The sequence below is a fragment of the Gavialis gangeticus genome, unplaced genomic scaffold, assembly GCF_001723915.1.
Source record: "Gavialis gangeticus isolate Ggan-Ray unplaced genomic scaffold, GavGan_comp1, whole genome shotgun sequence".
Lineage (NCBI taxonomy): Eukaryota > Metazoa > Chordata > Crocodylia > Gavialidae > Gavialis > Gavialis gangeticus.
This window is the reverse complement of record NW_017729001.1, coordinates 29,233,123-29,250,593: the sequence shown is the minus strand read 5'-3', so window position 1 is coordinate 29,250,593 and position 17,471 is coordinate 29,233,123. Positions and strand designations below refer to the sequence as shown.

Here is a 17,471-nt window from a genome sequence, read left to right as displayed (position 1 = left end):
GTTTGCCTACACTCATTTGAAGTGTATAATTTCCAAGGAAGTGAATTGTGTAGGAAATGTTTGTTTTATTCTTTTATCTAAAAATTTGTTTTAGTAGTTTGTTAATGCTTAAACCCATGATTTTCAGTCAAAAAAAAAAAATTTCTAGTAAACCAAAAAAATATTAAAAAAAAAAAAAAAAAAAAAAGTGCCATATTCATTCCCCAAACCGCATTACTGACCTCACAAAAGGCAGCCCTCACCCAGGCAGATGGGACATGTCTCCCCACCACCATGCATTCTGCGGTCCCCACACCATTCTTTTCTTTAGTGGGTTTCCAAAATGGTGACGCATGGATTTAATACACTGGTAGATCAAAGTGCCCCTTTGCGGCAGCTCATACTTTAGGAGCTAAAGCAGGGACGCAGCCCAATGCTGGCCCAAATACATACCCTGCTTGCTTCCTGCAAGAGATGTTTTTTCTTTCTATCACCTCGTGCACGTCCCAGAATGCGGCTAATGGAACAAAATTGACAGCAACAAAGCAGGATATTCCAACCCACTTCCACGCTGGACCTCTCTCAATCACACCTCTCTCCTGATAGCAGCAAAGTTGCATTTCCAGAGCTCATCATCGTGGGACACAGAGGTTTCATAGAAATTTCAATGACATTTTTTCTAAAAAAAACCGCACATCATTACCCAGCAAACCCTGCCCTGCTGCACCCTGACTTGCGCTGCCGATGTCCTAAGCCGCGACATTCGGTAGCAGAATGAAAACAAATGATACGTACTAAGCTGTCCTGGATGTCTTTGAACGGCAGAAGCATTGTGCGGGCCCGAGACACAGGCAGAAGTCAGTAAAACCAAAAAGATTCATAACCCACTGTTCAACTCACATCCTTTTGCTTCCAAAGCCTTAAAAGAAAAAAAAAAAAGAAGAGGGGAAAAAAAAGGGTGGATTGTATATTCTATGAGGAGCAGAGAAATCTCATCTGTTGATGCTGCCCAGGAACTGGATGACTCTTACAGAACGTCGTGTCTTCCACTGATATTCTGGCTTGAAAAAGCACTTGTTCTAACATATCCCGATGAAAGAGGGCCATTCAAACAGGGGGAAAAAAACCAGCTGAAGCTCATCTAATCATTCCCCTCCTACAAGCTCTCCCCCCCCCCCTTGCATGTTCTGAAAGCAATGCAGCGCGTATCAGAGAGGGTAAAGCAAAACAGCTGTGCTCCCAGTCAAGTCCATAGTCATTTGGACACGACTAGATAAAAGTGACATGCTGATGGATGACTGCTTTTAATAACTAAACACTGCATACCATGATGGCAAGGTAGGGCCGAGAAGAGGGCTCCATTTCAATCCAAACCACGTCCTTGTGGTGCGGCCATGTTTTGGCTCGCTCTGTTCCAAAGTGACTCGCTGGCAACTGATACCCCGTGAACACGAAGTCTTTTGGGCCATCTAGTGTGTTAACTAGGGGCTGCTTTTAACCACAATCACTGAAGGCAGCTTCTTAGAGAGCCTTCACCTAATTCTGCCCAAGACCTTTCTAATGGCAGCACTCACTGTCACATGCTACAGCGAGTGAGAACCACCACGATGCCTCTAGTCATTGTTTTTTGACCTTCCCAACCCTCCCAATTAGCAAATGCCACAAAAATAACACCCCCCCGCCTGGATTTTTTACCAATCAGGTCACTTTACACGAGCGAACAACTCAAGAATAAAGGCAACGCCGAAGTTACATCAGGACACACGTGGTCACTCAAAAGCAGCATTTGGTGAGAGACATAAGATTTGCTCAGCTCTGCCACTGACCTCCCGAGTGACCCTAGCCAAGTCCCTTGACTGCACTAGGACCTGTTGTACAGGGGATAATGTTATCCACCGCCTCGCAGAAGCATAAGACTATATTCATGAGCACCTGAAAGCCTCTTTGAAATCCTCAGAGGGACAAAGTACAGGCAAATAACTTAGGACAGTTGATAAGCTCCCCCATCCCAAAGGTTTCCCCAGAAAATAAATGGATGCTGTATTCTGTGATAACACTGTAAATTCAGAGACCCTCCAGTTAAGTCAATGGAGTTATTTTAGACCTGCCCGAGAGCTTATGGCTTCCAGTTCTTTCTGCTCGTCCTCCACGCTCTCTGTTACACAGAGCAATACTTCTCTGCCTACATCGAACCACTTTTGTGGTGGCTCGCAAGTGTGATCAATCCATGCGGCAGACAGGGAAACCGAGGCCCCCAAAAAAGAGCTGGGTGTATAACGCAAGATCATAACACAAGCCAGGCCCAGTTTCTCCTGACTCACTGCCCGCTGCCCCACACAGCCAGACTGCTAATGGAAAGCACTCCCTCTGGTTAGATAAAGTTACAGCCCGAGGATGTGGCTGCAGACGCGCTTCAATCAGGTCTCGGTTGCTTAAGAAAAGATCATCTGCGATGCCTTTTGATCAAATCAGAAGCCCTCCCTGTGTGCACCGACGCAGGAGGACGAGCAGCCTCAGTCTGCTGAAAGAGCCTATTCTTGGATCATATGACCAACTGCATGGGCTGCTGGGCTGGCAGCTGGACCCAAATCCACAGCAGCGTCTTTGCGGGGGTCTGGCTCAGACTGCGGTTCAGACTGGGCATGGAAACTGCCTGCCAGAGGCATTCCAGCTTTCTTTCCACGGGGAAATTGTACCGCCTGGTAAAGATGCGCATTACAGGGTACAGCAACACACCGTATTACTGCTGGGGCTCATCCTTTCACTGCAAAGCAGATACGTATGCGTGGAAGTTGGTGCGGAGGTCACTGCATTCACTAGGAAAATGCAGCCGTGTCCAGCATAGACGGTAGCAGCTGCCTAACCCTTTAAGACATGAAGTTAGAAAGCTATACCCAGTGGGACTTGAGGAAGGCAAGACTGTCACCAGGGTACCTCGTTAAAAGCATCACAGGATCTCCAGTGCTGATGATGGTCTGGGCTGTGGCTGTTCTGATTCCCCCTGATAAAACACCTTCATGACATCATGGTGCCAGCTGGGCCGTGACAGCCTCCGTGCGGCGCTGATCACATCGGATGAGTGCGTGGAGCTCAGCCACGCTGTGGCTTCCCTTGCCCACCGCTCAAGCCCACTTGTTCCTTGCAAGCACAAGGCAGATGCCAAGCTCTCTTCCGCTTCCTCAATCTGCCCCATCAAAGCAGCCACCCATGCCTCCTGGCTGCACACATGCCTCCTTCCCCCTGCAGCAGGGAAGCTTCCCACAGCGTATTCGCCCCACCCAGGGCAGCTCCCACTCACCTCCATTCAAGGTGCTGGACCCCCAGGCAGAGCTCGCCCCTTGTCCTTACACACCACGTGAGGATGTGCTTGCAGCCCCCAGCACTGCAGCTGTGCCCTTGGGTTTCCAAGCTCCAAGAGGTCAACATACCTGCTGTCCCACTGGCCTTAGGAGAATGGTGCTCTCTCTCTGCTTTCTGTTCAGTTCTGTTGCCCGCTCACAAAAGCCACCGCCACTCCTGCCCCTGAGGAAATAGCCGATGAGTGAGCCCTTTCGCTAGCTTCTCCTGCCACACTCCATGGATGTGACTTACAGCCAGGGCTCCTCCACACCCCCATGGGCCTGGGCACACACCCCCAGGGCAAGGTGAGCGTGGCAGCCAGGAGAGCGGGGCAAGGCGAGTCATAGGGCCATCTTGCTGCATTCACGAACCTGCGAAGCGTTAAATGGAGCAAAAGGGACGGTTTGAGGAAGCAAACCCAGAGAAGACAAAGCTGCTACAGCACGGCACTTCCTGCTTCTCCGGCCAAGGGGACAAAACTCACGGGCCCGGTCTGCTTGCTTTGGCTCAATATGAGACACATTGGTGCACACTTCCTGCCCGAGAGAGAGGGGCCTTTGGAAGGGGTTCTGAGTCACACGACAGGGCCTGCGGAAACCAGCTGGTATACCTCCTTGTTCGCAGGCTGAGAAACAGGCACCAGGACCCAGTAACCCCAGCAGGCGATGCCTCCACTTATCCCACTTTAACAAGCCTACCACAGCCTCAGCATGCTACATGCAGTGCCTCGGGCCTTGAGAAAACCTCACAGGTCACAGAAATGGAGATGAAATAGAATCTCCTTTACAAAGCAATCAGACAGTCCAGTGGGGCCAAGTGCAACCCAAGTGCCACAGGCATTCTTAGGGCCATGCAGAAACCTGGTTGAATTTCCCAGAGCAGCAAGACTGGGAACACTCTCAGGGGACCAGCCTTGCATTGCTCTGCCCTGATCACAAGACAGATCCCATCATGGAAACATGAGCACCCTCACACATACTGACAATCTGCCACCATGGCCCTCGTTTCTGACACCCTGGGCACCCAACGGACATCAGTGAGAGCTGCCAGTGCTCGGCATCTCAACCAGACCGGGCACCCACAACTGGGGGAGGCTTTTGAGGCTATTTCACTGCAAGGTCCTAAGGGTGGGCACTCTTCCTGCTCCTTTGACTGCATCTGGGATGGCTTCAGTGGGCTACCAAGCCAGTCCCACCCTAACCACCTGGGCTAAAGACATGTGGACACAGGGCTGAAGGCGTGAGCTGCTAACAGCAGCAAAGGCAAACCTGTCTCAGAGAAAGCCCTCTCGAAAGGAAGAGGATGCTGGAAACATGTTCCTACCTACACTGACCAGGCCCCATCAGTGCAACCGTAGAGCACTCTGCTTCTCAGAGGCAGATGGACAACACCTGAGGCAGCCTGGAGGGTTAGGGTTTCCTGCCCTATCTCCATGAGCAGCTAAAGCAACCGCCTGGTGCATTTCAAATGGAAAAGAAAAAAAAAAAAAAGAGAGAGAAGTGGGGTTAGCAAGCAAGACATGCTGGCAGGCTTCCTTCTAAATGTTTTTAGCCCCCCAGGAACAAAAGGAGCTTCTGAGCAGGCATTGTTTGGCGGGGAGGCGTGGGCTACATTTCAGAGCGCAGGAATGCTCCGCCGCGCTGCACACACTGCAGGCCATTCACAGCGCCGGGGCCTAGTGCTGCCTCTGCACAAAGAGGAACCAGAGAAAGGGAATCCATCGCAGAGCCCACAGGAGCCAACTTCCCGCATAAACAGACTGCTAATGACAGGGCTGCCGTCAGGCCCGGGAGCCTGGAGACGGCTACAGCACAGCATGCAGCTTGGGCCCCTGGCTTTAGGCTCCAGACTCCAAGACCCACTGTGGATCCAGGAGCAGCTGGCACTTCCGGGAGGGTGCCCTACACAGGTGTGGCACAAAGCAACTAGCCCCCAGGCTCCACGCGCAGCCCTCCGCTCCGTCTGAGAAGCTGCCATACTGGCCACGTGCAACAACAGGCCAAAGTCAACACGCGGAAAGGGACAAAGAGCAATTGAGTTCCCCGCTGCCTAAGGCGCCCTGCCCTGATCATACCCCTCATCCTTCCTGGGGAGCCCAGGGCTGGCACAGAGGAGAAGGAGGTACATCACCAGGCAGTGCTGGGGCAGCCCCTGGAGCCAGAGCTGCACTGACGAGAACAAGGGAAGGCAGGGAAAGGGAAAAGAAATAGCAGAAACCCATAGGGAGAAACTCCAGAGACAGAACCACTTGGCAAGGCAGCTCCGAACGGCGGCGGGAGGAGAGAAAATTTTAGGAATCCCATTCGTTTTAGTGGGTGAGAAGCCAAAGGACACGACAGACCGCGCCAGGAGAAAACATGATGCGGTGTGCTCAGCCCAGGGGTCAAAAAGGCACGAGGGCGCTGCGCCTGAAGCCAATGTTTCTAATTGCAATCAGCATTTCTGGGATGCCTGCTGGAGGAGTGACGGCATCCGTGACACCCGCCGCCTCAAGAGCCCGGGGTCGTGGGGCTTAAAAGTCTCAGCCGCATTCATACGCAGTGAACAAGCGAGAGCTTTGCTTCAGCAGTTTTTAAATACGAGCCCTGGAGAAGATCTTTACTGTCCACGCATACGGGTTGTGGCTCTGGCCGTCTGAAAAGGGCCAGCATTTGAGCAGGCGTGCAAGAGTTCAACTGGGAAACCGGACTCCTGGGTTGTGAACTGGGGTGCTGGCACCCCTGCAAGTGCCGAACACGTGGGACCAGAGCTGTGACATTTTGCTCCGTGCTGCTATCTTTACTGCCGAGCGCCTGTTCGGCAGAGGGCTGGCGAGTCCCACAGTGCTGACTGCCCGCATCGTTTTCTGATGACTGAAGAGATGCTCAGTGCTTCCCTAGAGCGACTTTTGCCCTGTAAGCAATTGCTGGCATTGCCACAGGGCTACGTGACCGCACGTGGGAGGCAGGGCCAGGAGCTGGTCCATGAGAGCATCTTTGTGGTCCATGCCACAGAAAGGCATGGATTGCCAGCCCAGAGCAGGCAGTGCCATGTGCTAACCCCTCAAAGCCAGCCCACGCAGCCCGGCTCCAGTCCATGCTCTCAGGCGAGCTGTCAGGACTCATGACCTGAATCCTTTCAACTGTCTTATTAGGTCACCCAAGCTGCCTTGTCCCTCACCAGAATACAGCCGGTGCCTCTGATGTGTGTGTGTGGGTGAAGTCAGGCTGGTGGGCAAGAAAAAGTGGGTGAAAAGAGGTTTATAACAAGTAAGGAACAAGCGCTTCCCCCCTACGCAGAGGTCAGCCAGGACGCAGACGCAGGGCAGAGAAAGAGTGGAAAACCCCGGTGACACATGCGGTGGCCCAGCAAGAAAGCACCGAGCTGCCGGCTCGGAGAACGATTCCAAAAAAGGCAGCAGAGGCCACGGAGTGCTCGACACATGGGTGATGTGTAAAAAAAGAGAGAGAGAGAGTTTTAGGAAAAAAAAAAAACCCACAGCAACAGCTAAAAAAAGGCTGAGAGGCCCCGTGTGCCCTCTGGTGGCTCCCTGCAGCATGGGCCTGCCTTCCCAGCCCAGGGGGCAAGGCCCCCCGGGTCACCTCCCATGTCAGACACCTGCTGAGACTTGCACCAGCACCCTTGGGAGAAGGGCGCCTCTCATGAGAAAGGGGCTGGCGCCCATGCACAGGTCTGGCTCTAACTGGGGAGGTGAGCTGCGGAGGGCACCCCTGAGACCAGGGGCAGACAGACAAGCTGGGCCCTTTTCAGAAAGGATGCGAAGGGGACGTCATTGTCAAGCTTGCTGCGTTCCTGGAGCGTCGCAACCCGCTCTAACCTCCATGTGCTAATCCCACAGCAGCTGCCCTTGCCTGGGGCCTTTCTAGGAAGGCCTGCCTGGGATCTCCGAGGGCCTCAATGGAGCGGATGGATGTGATGGGGTGGGAGCACCTTCCTCTTTAACACGCTGGGCTGACTTTTATCGGGTGCGAGTGACATGCTGGATTCATGCGTGGGCTGCAGCAGAGCTCGAGCACCCAGGGGCCTCCCTATGTCTGCACAAGGCCTGGAGGGGCAGCTTGCGCCTTTGCTGCATTTCAGCCCTGCCAGAGGCTGAGCCGGTCTCCAGTCCACGTTGTGTCTAAGGCTGCGCGGGAGCCCAGCAGTTCCAAACACAGCAGACGGATGTTTGAATCCAGTCTGAGGTGGGGAAATAAAGACCTTTCCTCTTGTGAAGTAAAGCAAGATTCACAAAGACATCTCAGGCCTCTCAGGTTCTCACCACATCCATAAAACACCAATTGTCAGGCATGCCCCAGGCTTTGTACAAGGAAACCCTGGGGCAGTGGCCCAGGGTCTGCAAAGACATTTGCCACCCGGTTCCCCTCCAGCAGAGCCAGGTGTCTTTGATGAAGGGGGACAGTATCGTGTGTTGTGTTGACAGGCTTCAGGAACAAAGCGAGGGATCCCAGGATGCCCCTTGCCCTGCCCACCCACTGCGTGGGCACCCGCTCCGGTCACCCGCTCTGCCCCTGCCCACAAAGGAAGGTGCCAGCTCCCAAAGCACTGATAAAGCTCACCCCCCCACACACACTAAGCCACACAGATGCAAAAGCCTCATTCAAAACCTGCCAGTTTCCAAGGGGACACCCAGGGGGGCAGCAAGTCACGAGTGCTCAGAGGCTGGCATTGTATGGAGCTCGCTAGGGCAGGATGCCAAAGCCCGGCCAGGATGTGATTCAGCGTCCTGTTTTGAACGGTTCATGCAGTCAGCAACTTCTGCCTCCGGAGCTCACGCTGCTGGCCTCCAAGACAACACTGGAGCAGTGGGGCTGGATGGGTACACAGCAGCGTGCTCACTCGAGAAACACCACCTTCCCCAAGCAGCTGCCTTGACCTCCATCGCTGGCACCTTCCCTGGACCACAGCTCAGGACCAGCTGTTAAAATACAACTGCTTTAATTCCCTGTAATGTGGTGCCCAGGCTGAAGGAAAACCAAGTGGCAGCAGTGCTGAGAAGCAACTGGATGGTTCACGGTATCATAGTGCTTAGGGTCGGAAGGGACCTAAACAGACCATCAGGTCTGACCCCCTGCCCCAGGCAGGAACAGGTGCCGGGATCATATCACCCCAGCCAGATATCTGTCCAGCCTCCTCTTGAAGACCCCCAAGGTAGAAGAGAGCACCACCTCCCTTGGGAGCCCAGTCCAGAGCCTGCCAGCCCTAACCATACAGTAATGTCTCCTGGTGTCCAGCCTGAACCTTCTCTCTAACAATCTGTGGCCGTTATTCCTAGTAACCCCAGGTGTTGCCCGGGGAAACAGAGCCTCCCCCAATTCCCGCTGGTCCCCCCGGTGAGTTTGTAAACAGCCACCAGATCCTCTCAGCCTTCTCTGGTGGAGGCTGAACAGGTTCAGGTCCCGTCGCCTCTCATAGGGCCTGCCTTGCTGCCCCTTGACCATGCGAGTGGCCTCCTCTGGACCCTCTCCATGCTGTCCACATCCCTCCTGAAGTGCGGTGCCCAGAACTGGATGCAGTACTCCAGCTGTGGCCTGACCAGTGCCGCATAGAGGGGGAGGATCACCTCCCTGGACCTGCTTGTGATGTATCTGTAAATGCACAACAAGGCGCAGTTAGCCTTACTGACCATGTCCTTGCACTGGCGGCTCATGTCCATCCAGGAGTCAACAATGACTCCAAGATCCCTTTCTGCCACCATGTTGACAAAAAGGGTGTTCCCAGCCTGTTGACATGTTGCTGGTTCCTTCTCCCTAGATGCAGCACCTTGCACTTCTCTGCATTGAACTCCATCCCATTCTCATCCGCCCACCCCGTAACCTGTCTGGATCTAGCTGGAGTCTGTCCCTCCCCTACAGCATGCCCACCTCACCCCACAACTTGGTGGTGTCAGCAAATCTGGACAACATTCATTGCACACCCACATCCAGATCACTGATAAAGATATTGAACAGCACAGGCCTGAGGACTGAGCCCTGGGGGACCCCACTGCTCACATCCCTCCAGGTCGAAAACGACCTGCCCACCACCACTCCCTGGATGCAACCATCTAGCCAATTTGCCACCCATCTGACTACATGGGCATCAATGCCACAGTCACCAAGTTTGACTGTCTGTAACTGAAGGTGCTCTTCTCTGCAGCTCAGGGGAAGAACCTTTTTCACTGGCATGTTTTTAAACTAATAGTCTCCCTCCTGTGAGTTTTTCTATGTCACCTGGACGGGGCCACGCCCTTGAGGAGCTCACCCCTGGAAGGATGCCTGTTGCTGAGGGCTGAGCAGTGCGGTGCCTCCTTCCAACCCGATAGCTGCCGGACTTCTGAAAGCAAAGCACAGGATGGACCAAGACAACCCGGGGTGCAAAGCTGCTGCTTCCCAAACCACAAATAGCTAATTATTTTTCTTTATTAAACAGGAGCACAGCAGTGAGGAGCAGAGCCCGAAAGGCCACTACAGTGCTGAGCGTAAAACCAGGGCTCTCTGAATGGCAAAGGGAGGGGAACAGATGGGGTCACCTCAGGGTGGCTCTGAGGAGGGGAAGGATGCTTCTGCATGGGGTGGCTTATGGCTACATTAGCACAGGATAAAAGTAACCCTCCTTGCTGGCCATGTGGTGACCTTCAACCCACAGCTTGGGGCTGGGGGAGTATACAGGTGAGGAAAGCTCTCACCCCCAAGATCAGAAATGGGGCAACAGAGGCCCAGAGCAGCTAAGGGACTTGAGCGAGGTCACAGGAAGAGTCAGTGGAAGAATGGGGGTTGGGGGAGAGTCCAGCTCCTTCCCTCTCCAAAGTGGGTGTCTCTCCCCAGATCCTCATCAGCAGCACGCCTCCAGCACGTGCCCCAGGGCCAGGCTCAGTTAGTCACTCCAAACACCGCAGCATGCTGGCACCTGGCTTTGCAGAGGTCCTTAAAGGGCTCCTAAGTCTACAAGCCCCAGCCAGTGAGCCTTTCCTCACATCTGGCCCTTAAATATCCCCATAAGACGCTCTCCCCAGCTCAGTCCCACAGTCTCATGTGCGCCAGGAGGGCAGGATTCAGGCCAGTGCAATGTCCTTGTTTGGAAGCCAGCAGCATAGGTTTCCTTCCTGCTCCATCTCCCACCCAGAGGGGCCGTTTCTCCCCAGTATTTACAGCTCCACAGCTGCCCCCCAATGCACCAGCCAGAACCATTTGTCTTGTCATGTTGCAGACAAATCTCATTTGCATTTTTATTGCTCCAGCTTCCCATCGGATGCCTCCACTGCAGCAGAGCTGACAGCATCAGGGATCCAGCCCTGATGGGCCTGGAGACAGAGCAAGCTGAGTCCCAGGGCGGTAGTCACCTCCTCCCAAGAGCACAAAAGAAAGCTGCTGACCTGCCCTTTGGTCCCAACTTGTGAACGCAGAACCCCCAAAATGGGATGAGGGAGAGGGACCCAACGGCTGCTAAAGCATCGCGTGGGCATTTCAGAGACAGCCCTTGCCCCTTCAAAGCCTGGATGCACCGCAGTGGTGCCAGGAAACTAGACCCTGCAGCTGGGAGCAGGGTTGTTCCTTCTTACCCACGGATGGCCCTAACCCAACCCCTCTCAATGCAGAGAGGAGGCACCACCCAGGCCTGGATTTAACCCCGCCAAATCTTTCAAAAAGGTCTCCAGCTGCCAGCGCAGGTTTGGGAGAGCCGCACCCCAGACCCCAACACACCATCGGCCTAGCTTCACCTCCTCTGCGCAAAGCAGCTGGGCTCCGATAAGGCAGAACCACGGGTGGGCTTTTTTCACCCCATTCAGATGGCGGCTGCAAAGCCTGTAATTGCAAGGATTATGGAATGACTGGATAAACAAACTTACTTATGTTTGTAATTAAGACAGTGATTATTTGGTTGCATTCGCCAAATGCGTTTGAAGAATAGCCAATGCTCATAATGCGTCCATCTATTTGCAAAATGGTTTCCCCCCCACAACTGTGATTTAGTACAAGACAGCCTGCAGTGGTGGGTGATAAAAAGGGAGCAGACAGATGGTAATGAGATGGATTATCTATATTGCAGGCTTCATTTTGTGATTTTCAGAGTGACAAGCCCTCTCGGTTGTTGCATTCCTGCGGGGTAAAGAACTCAAAGCTGAATTATATCAAGGAAAAAAAATCCCCAAACAATTCTTAGAAAGAGAATTTCATCACTCCCCCTCCTCCAGAGCAGCTGGAGGCTCACAGGTCAAATTTTGCTCCCAGGTCCTGCCTCATGATGGACCTGGTCTCAAAAAAGAAGGTGGCTCTGTAAGTATTCAATTTTCAGAGAAGCTGGTCATGCATGACCCCCCTCTGATGCCAACTGGCCCTGATCCCATCAAGTCTTCTGCGTGGGCTTAACTCTAAGCATCTAAGTCACCCTGCTGACTCAAGGAAACTGTTCTTGTGGTTAGGAGTAAGTGCAGGGCTAAGAGTCCCACAGACACACAGTCTTCAAAATAACGAAGGCACGAGCATCCTGGGGAACGGGCAGAAAGAGTTTGGTGGCCTGCAGCTCTCAGTGCTTACCCTGGGGGCTTGGTTTTGCATGTCTGATGGCAGAAAACAGCTTTCTGCATCGATGCTGAGGACAACATGAATACCCCAACCTCCCATTGGTGCTAAGAAGAAAAGGCAAGCCATCACAACACACTACTGCATGAGAGAAGGCCAGAGAAGGGGACATCTTTGAAAAGAGAGCTAGACTGCAGCTGTGCCCGTACTATGAGGGCTACTGCCACGTTAGCCACCAACACACAGTGAATGCGGTTGGAGGACCCTGTGTAGGCACAACTCTGTGGGCAGAAGCTCCTCCAGGCTCCCAGAAGCTAGGGAAAGCCACCCTGTCTGTAGCCAGACATCCACCCTGGGGTTTACCCAGCAAAGCTAAATTAGTGACAGATGTGAGCTTTCACAACCATTAGCCAGCACAGCTCTGCTGCCAGGACACTGTACGTGGACACAGGCTCCCTGGGGACTTGTCTTAGCCTGCGTCTCCTGTGGAAAGTTTTCAGGGTGGGGACGTGTGTGGCTCAAAACAGCTGGAGCCTGGCAGGACTGTGGAAGATAACAGGGCTGCTCACTAAGACTGGCGAGGGGCAGCAGTGGCAGAGAGCATGCCATCATGCGTCTCCCTTATCCCTCGTGTAAGGAATTGGACCATGTACACGGGAGGAGGAAAACTCAGGACCTCTGGAAGTGAATGGAAAAATATGCAAACCAAATGAAAATCCTATGTTGCCAACATGCAAGCGCAGATCTCGACTGTGCTGCAAAGAGATGGGCTCCGACTTCCCCCAGCTCTTCCTCTCCTTACCCACAAGGATCCTGAGAGGCATTTAAAGGCTGGAGCCGCACTACGGACCCTCACCTCTGCCAGGAACAGCACCTGCTCCAGGGCACCGCTGTCCTGTCAGCCTCCCCCAGGGAAGTATCAGACTAAAATATCACATGGTCGCATTGATCTGCATGGGCACAACACCCAGCAAAGACAACCTAAGCTTCCGGTTTCTTTCAGAGCAAAGGAACAGCAGAGTTGAACAATCCTGCCACCCCCTGGAAGAAGGGGAGACCAGCTCTGTCTGTGCCAAGGGCTGAAATCTAGGTTGAAAACCTGATACTCAGCCAGTGTTGGGGAGACAAGTTCCCTTGAACCCCTCACCCCAGACTTGCCACTGAAAGCAGTCAGAGGCTCGCACAAAGATCCAGGTGACCATGGGCAGCTGCTACACACCTAGGTCTCAGCCCTGCAAACATTCACGTGCTTGGGCAGTCCAATGGGCTGGGAAGGGGGTAGACTCTGAGCCCGACTGCTGCTTGCAGTAAGTCAGTGAGAAAAATGATGCAAACCCACTAAGAGCAATGTGAGCCCTGCCACCCTTGGTTTATTCGACCACTGGCAGGTGTCAGTGCCTGACGTGGGCACATGTGTTTAAACACGTACAGCCAAGCAGCCAGCCCAACCCAGCAGTTTGGCACTCTGCTGCCACATGTCTGCCCAGGCCTCTCCAGGCATTACTACCTGCTCCCTGCAACAAACAATCCTGACTGCAGCTTGCGGCTGTGACTGGAACTGGTTTCCATGATGCTCTTGCCAGGCTAAGGATTACCCTTTCTATCTTACAGTCGGATAAACACAAGGTGAGGTTACACGTTCCCCTTAGACCATGCAAAATGCACGCAGTGTTAAGCAGTGTTAAAGTTGGGACATGCTGTGAGCAGTGTCATGTGAAGGGTTAATACCATTTCTTGCCTGCATCGCTCTGACTTGCCACTAGAGGGCAGCAGGGATGCGGCTAGGGGGTTCCATCCCTGTCCTGAGTGGGAGGAGGGCTGGGAAATGTGCATGCTGGGATGCTGGAGGACTGCAAATGGCTTGTTTTATCTCTGTGGAGCAAGCTAAAGTTACCCTAATGTGAGCTGGGTAGCATGGGCCAGAAGTGGCGTCACTCTGAAATGCTCAGAGGGCAATGAGCATGGCTTAACGAGGTTTAACATTCAGACTCACATTTTAAGTGCCTTACTATGGTCTAAACATAATGTGTGACTTCACCCACAAGCACAAAAGCGAAGTCCTGGGCCCTGTTCCACCTCAAGTCAATGGGAGGGTTTCCGCAATGTGGCTAGGCTGGGAAAAGGTCCAGTGCCCCGAATCCTGCTTTTACTACTACGCAGCACAACGTATCGGCACGCAAGCCTGGGACTGGAAACAGGCTTCCACTTACCCGGAGCAAGCACCTCTCCGAATCCCACATGCACAGTGCTCTGTATCCATGGGAAGAGCCCGTGTTAAGCTTTCTGTACCTCTTAAGACTCCTCACCTGCTCCCTCAAAGCACCTTCTGCCTCCAACGACAGCTTTAAAATGGACAGGGCCTCCCTCAGGGTACGTGTTAAACGGCAGCACAACAGCAGTACAGAGCACACAGTGGCGCATAAAGTTAAGCAGTTGGCCCCAATGTAAGCAATAGGCAAAATATTGGGACTGGAGTCATGTTATGCCGTTCAGTGAATGCTACCCTTATCTGATAGGCACGTAAGTGGAGCAGACTGCACTCCCAATGTTTCCAAACAGGAGTCAGTCATAAATGCAGGCAGAACCTCTGAAGGCCGGTGGGGAAAGTCACCAGCTGCTCAGCGGCGTTGGAACGGTTTGTAATCGAAAGCAAATCCCTTTTGAGCCAAGTGGCAAAGGCTATAAACCCAGCCACCTGCACCTTTCCTACCTAGAAGAGGCCCCGGCTTTCTGCTCTATACAGAATCAAACAGTCCACTCCCACTCAGAAGAAAAAGGTACTGAGTTTCCAGATGAAATCAGCTTTCTCCCCCAGCCCCAATCAGATGCATGCCAGGTGGTGAAATCTGATGCACGTGGGTGCCCCTGGAAGCCCTGCCTTCCAAATTTACCCCCTTTCATGCACCAGGAGGGTGGCCCCAACAGAAGCAGACACACCAAGAGAAGACAGAGCAGAGCTACCATTTACGCAAACAATTTCCTACCAAGAAAATCTGCACATCCTTCTGTGCTTTCAACCCTCTGAGCCCCGAGCTCAGAAATCTGCGGACTGCAAAATGATGGGCCATGATACCCCGAATGCTGCTTGCCCAAATCCCGCATCCGCCCCAGCCCCATCAGACGTAGGCTCTACCTGCCTGGCTCCCTGGGGGATGGAGGCCTAGAGAATGCCAGTTTCATAGCAGCGCTGGAAACGATGCTTAAAATAAAGCCGCTCTGCTTACCTCACATTGAACTTGCGATCCTCATCGCTGCCAACCTCCAGCTGAGGGGAAAAGAGACACAGAATACATCATGTATGGGCTGCTGCCTCCACTTGAAGATAAAAATTCCCATGCTTTTTTCAGAACAGCTTCCCCTCCCTCTCTTTTTTCTACAGTGCCCCACAGAAAACTAACACTTCCCAGACAGCCAAATTACCAGGGTGCCAAAAATAGCATTAGAGCAACGCTGTAGCTGTGATGGTCCAGGAATTATGCACGAGGCAGGGATTTTGGGGGGGTGATAGCCTCAACTGGACCAAATGTATGGCTGGAGTAAAGCGAGACAAGCTCTTGAATGCAAGACATTGGAAAGGCACCCCATGGGCCTTTGAAGCCATTAGACTCCAATCCTAGATGCCAAGAGGGAACCAGTTGACAAGATCATACGAGAACTGTCATGTCCTGGGTCAGACCCTAGGTCCATCTTGCCCAGCATCCCACGTCACGCAGTGGCAGAGCGCGGATGCCGAAAGGTAGAGTGACTGGGGTAGGACCCGTGTTGCACTCTCTGGCCACAGCATGAATGCATACACCCCGCTTGCTCTGACATGACTAGGGGCAAAGTGAATATCTGAGAGCAGAATTTGGACCCACGTATCGCACAATCAACAGAGGTATATGCGGTGGCGTGTCACCCAGCGTCAATGCCGGCTACAAGAGGCAAGCAAAACCATCCAGCCGTAGACCGCAGATCCTAGCAACTCCAGGCAGGGGCTGCGCTTTGAGAGCAAGGTCCAAATTCTACCTTCACTTGTCCAGTGACATTGCAATAAAGGGGATATTTGAACAAGGCTACACACTGTTACCGTTGTCACCTTGCTCACAAGGCTCCCTTGCTCTTACAAACAATACTAAAGCCTAATGCAAATGCTGGGGCTGGGAGCAAAGTTGTCTTTTACGTGATACAACAGGCATGACTGTCTTTAGACTTAATAAATAAATAAGTGTGTGTGGGGCCTGGTTGGTTTTTACTAACATTTGCAGGGCAGTCGAAACTAAAGACCATGGCCAGGTAGCACCCCCTCGTGGCAGGCATTGTACAGAAATGCTTTGGGCATTCTTTGTCAACCTCAGAGTTTTATAATGCTACAAAATTTGCTTTCAAAAAGCCTCCAGAATCAGCAACCCCATTCCAGCGAGCCAACATGACGCCTCGGGGGGTACCTGGAAAGACAGCGTGCTGCTCTCAGCTAGCTCGCCCTTGGCTATGAGATACTGGCCTGATGCTATGCCCATTTCTAGCACAACCCTGTGTGATCCAGGTATTCAACAGACCCAATTCAGAGCCAAAAGCCACCTCAGATGAACACAGCTGATGGAGATTGGGTAGGGGGGAAAAAATGCACTGCCTCTACTTTGAGCATGTTGGCTTTGTGTGCACAACGCCACAGGGTGCAGAATCACCTAGGCCCCGATTTGGGATCAAACTTAGGCACGGCAACCCCGTGGGAAACAACCCAGAGATTTCAAGATATCCATGAGCTACGCTGGATAAAGGCTCTTTCTGCCCTCAGCACGTTCTTCCCCTTGTTTGCTCGGGTCCATCACACAGAAACAGGGGACGAGAAAAACCCTTGCACAGAATCATAAAAAATGAGGGTTGGAAGGGACCTCGGGAGGTCACATCTAGTCCACCCCCTGCTCAAAGCAGGACCAGCCCCAACTACATCATCCCAGCCAAGGTTTTGTCAAGCCGGGTCTTAAAACCCTCCAAGGATGGAGAGTCCACCACCGCTCTGGGTAACCCATTCCAGACCCTCCTTGTGAGAAAGTGTTTCCTACTCTCTAACCTCAACTTCCCTTGCTGCAGCTTGAGCCCATTGCTCCCTGCTGTCACCTGCCACCGAGATCAGTCCAGCTCCAAAGGTCCTTTAAGGACCTTGTGAACCCCCCCATTGGCTTCCCGGGGGTCCCACAGCGGGGGGCAGGACTTGAAATGACTTCTGACTTATTGTGTCAGAACGAGGAGGTTTCAGGTCGACTGCCCCATCATCAAAACCAAGCAAAACCAAGGAGAGCGCACCACGAAAAGCATTCCCCTCAAAACACCGCGCTCCCCGACTCGCTCCCCGACTCTCCAGAGGGAGCCTGGGCCCGGACCACCGACGACGGAGACCCCAAGGATTCACAGGGCTGACGTATAAAAGCCCCGATACGGACCCATCGCTCGACCAGCCGCACGTGGCCAGAGGGGCATCCGCACGCCTCCGAGCGCGACAGCATCTTCCAGGGACAGACCTGCTCGGCACGGGGATGTGAGCGGGGCCGCGGGCGGGCAGGGAAGGATGTGGGGCCATTGATAACGATAACCATTCGCAAGCGCGCTAACCGCCCGTCTCACAAATTGGCAGGAGGTTTCCGGCCGTCTCAAAGATAGCGCTGGCCGTCC

The 17,471-nt window shown here is 53.2% G+C and overlaps 1 protein-coding gene across 4 annotated transcripts in view; it reads right to left on the bottom strand.

Annotated features, from left to right (window-relative positions):
* SSH1 (slingshot protein phosphatase 1) overlaps positions 1-15,164 on the bottom strand; it is a 50,532-nt gene extending 35,368 nt beyond the window's left edge. Inside the window, exon 1 of one of the 4 annotated variants that reach the window (XM_019507199.1) lies at positions 15,044-15,164. Coding sequence is in view for 2 of the 4 variants with exons in the window: in XM_019507201.1 (XP_019362746.1) it covers positions 775-860 (86 nt within the window). In the remaining 2 variants the exon portion in view is untranslated. Of the gene's footprint in view, positions 1-774; positions 983-3,407; positions 3,658-15,043 lie in introns of those variants that run through there. The other 3 variants (XM_019507200.1, XM_019507201.1, XM_019507198.1) reach the window with 3 other exon arrangements.
* Between the last annotated feature and the right edge of the window lie 2,307 nt (positions 15,165-17,471).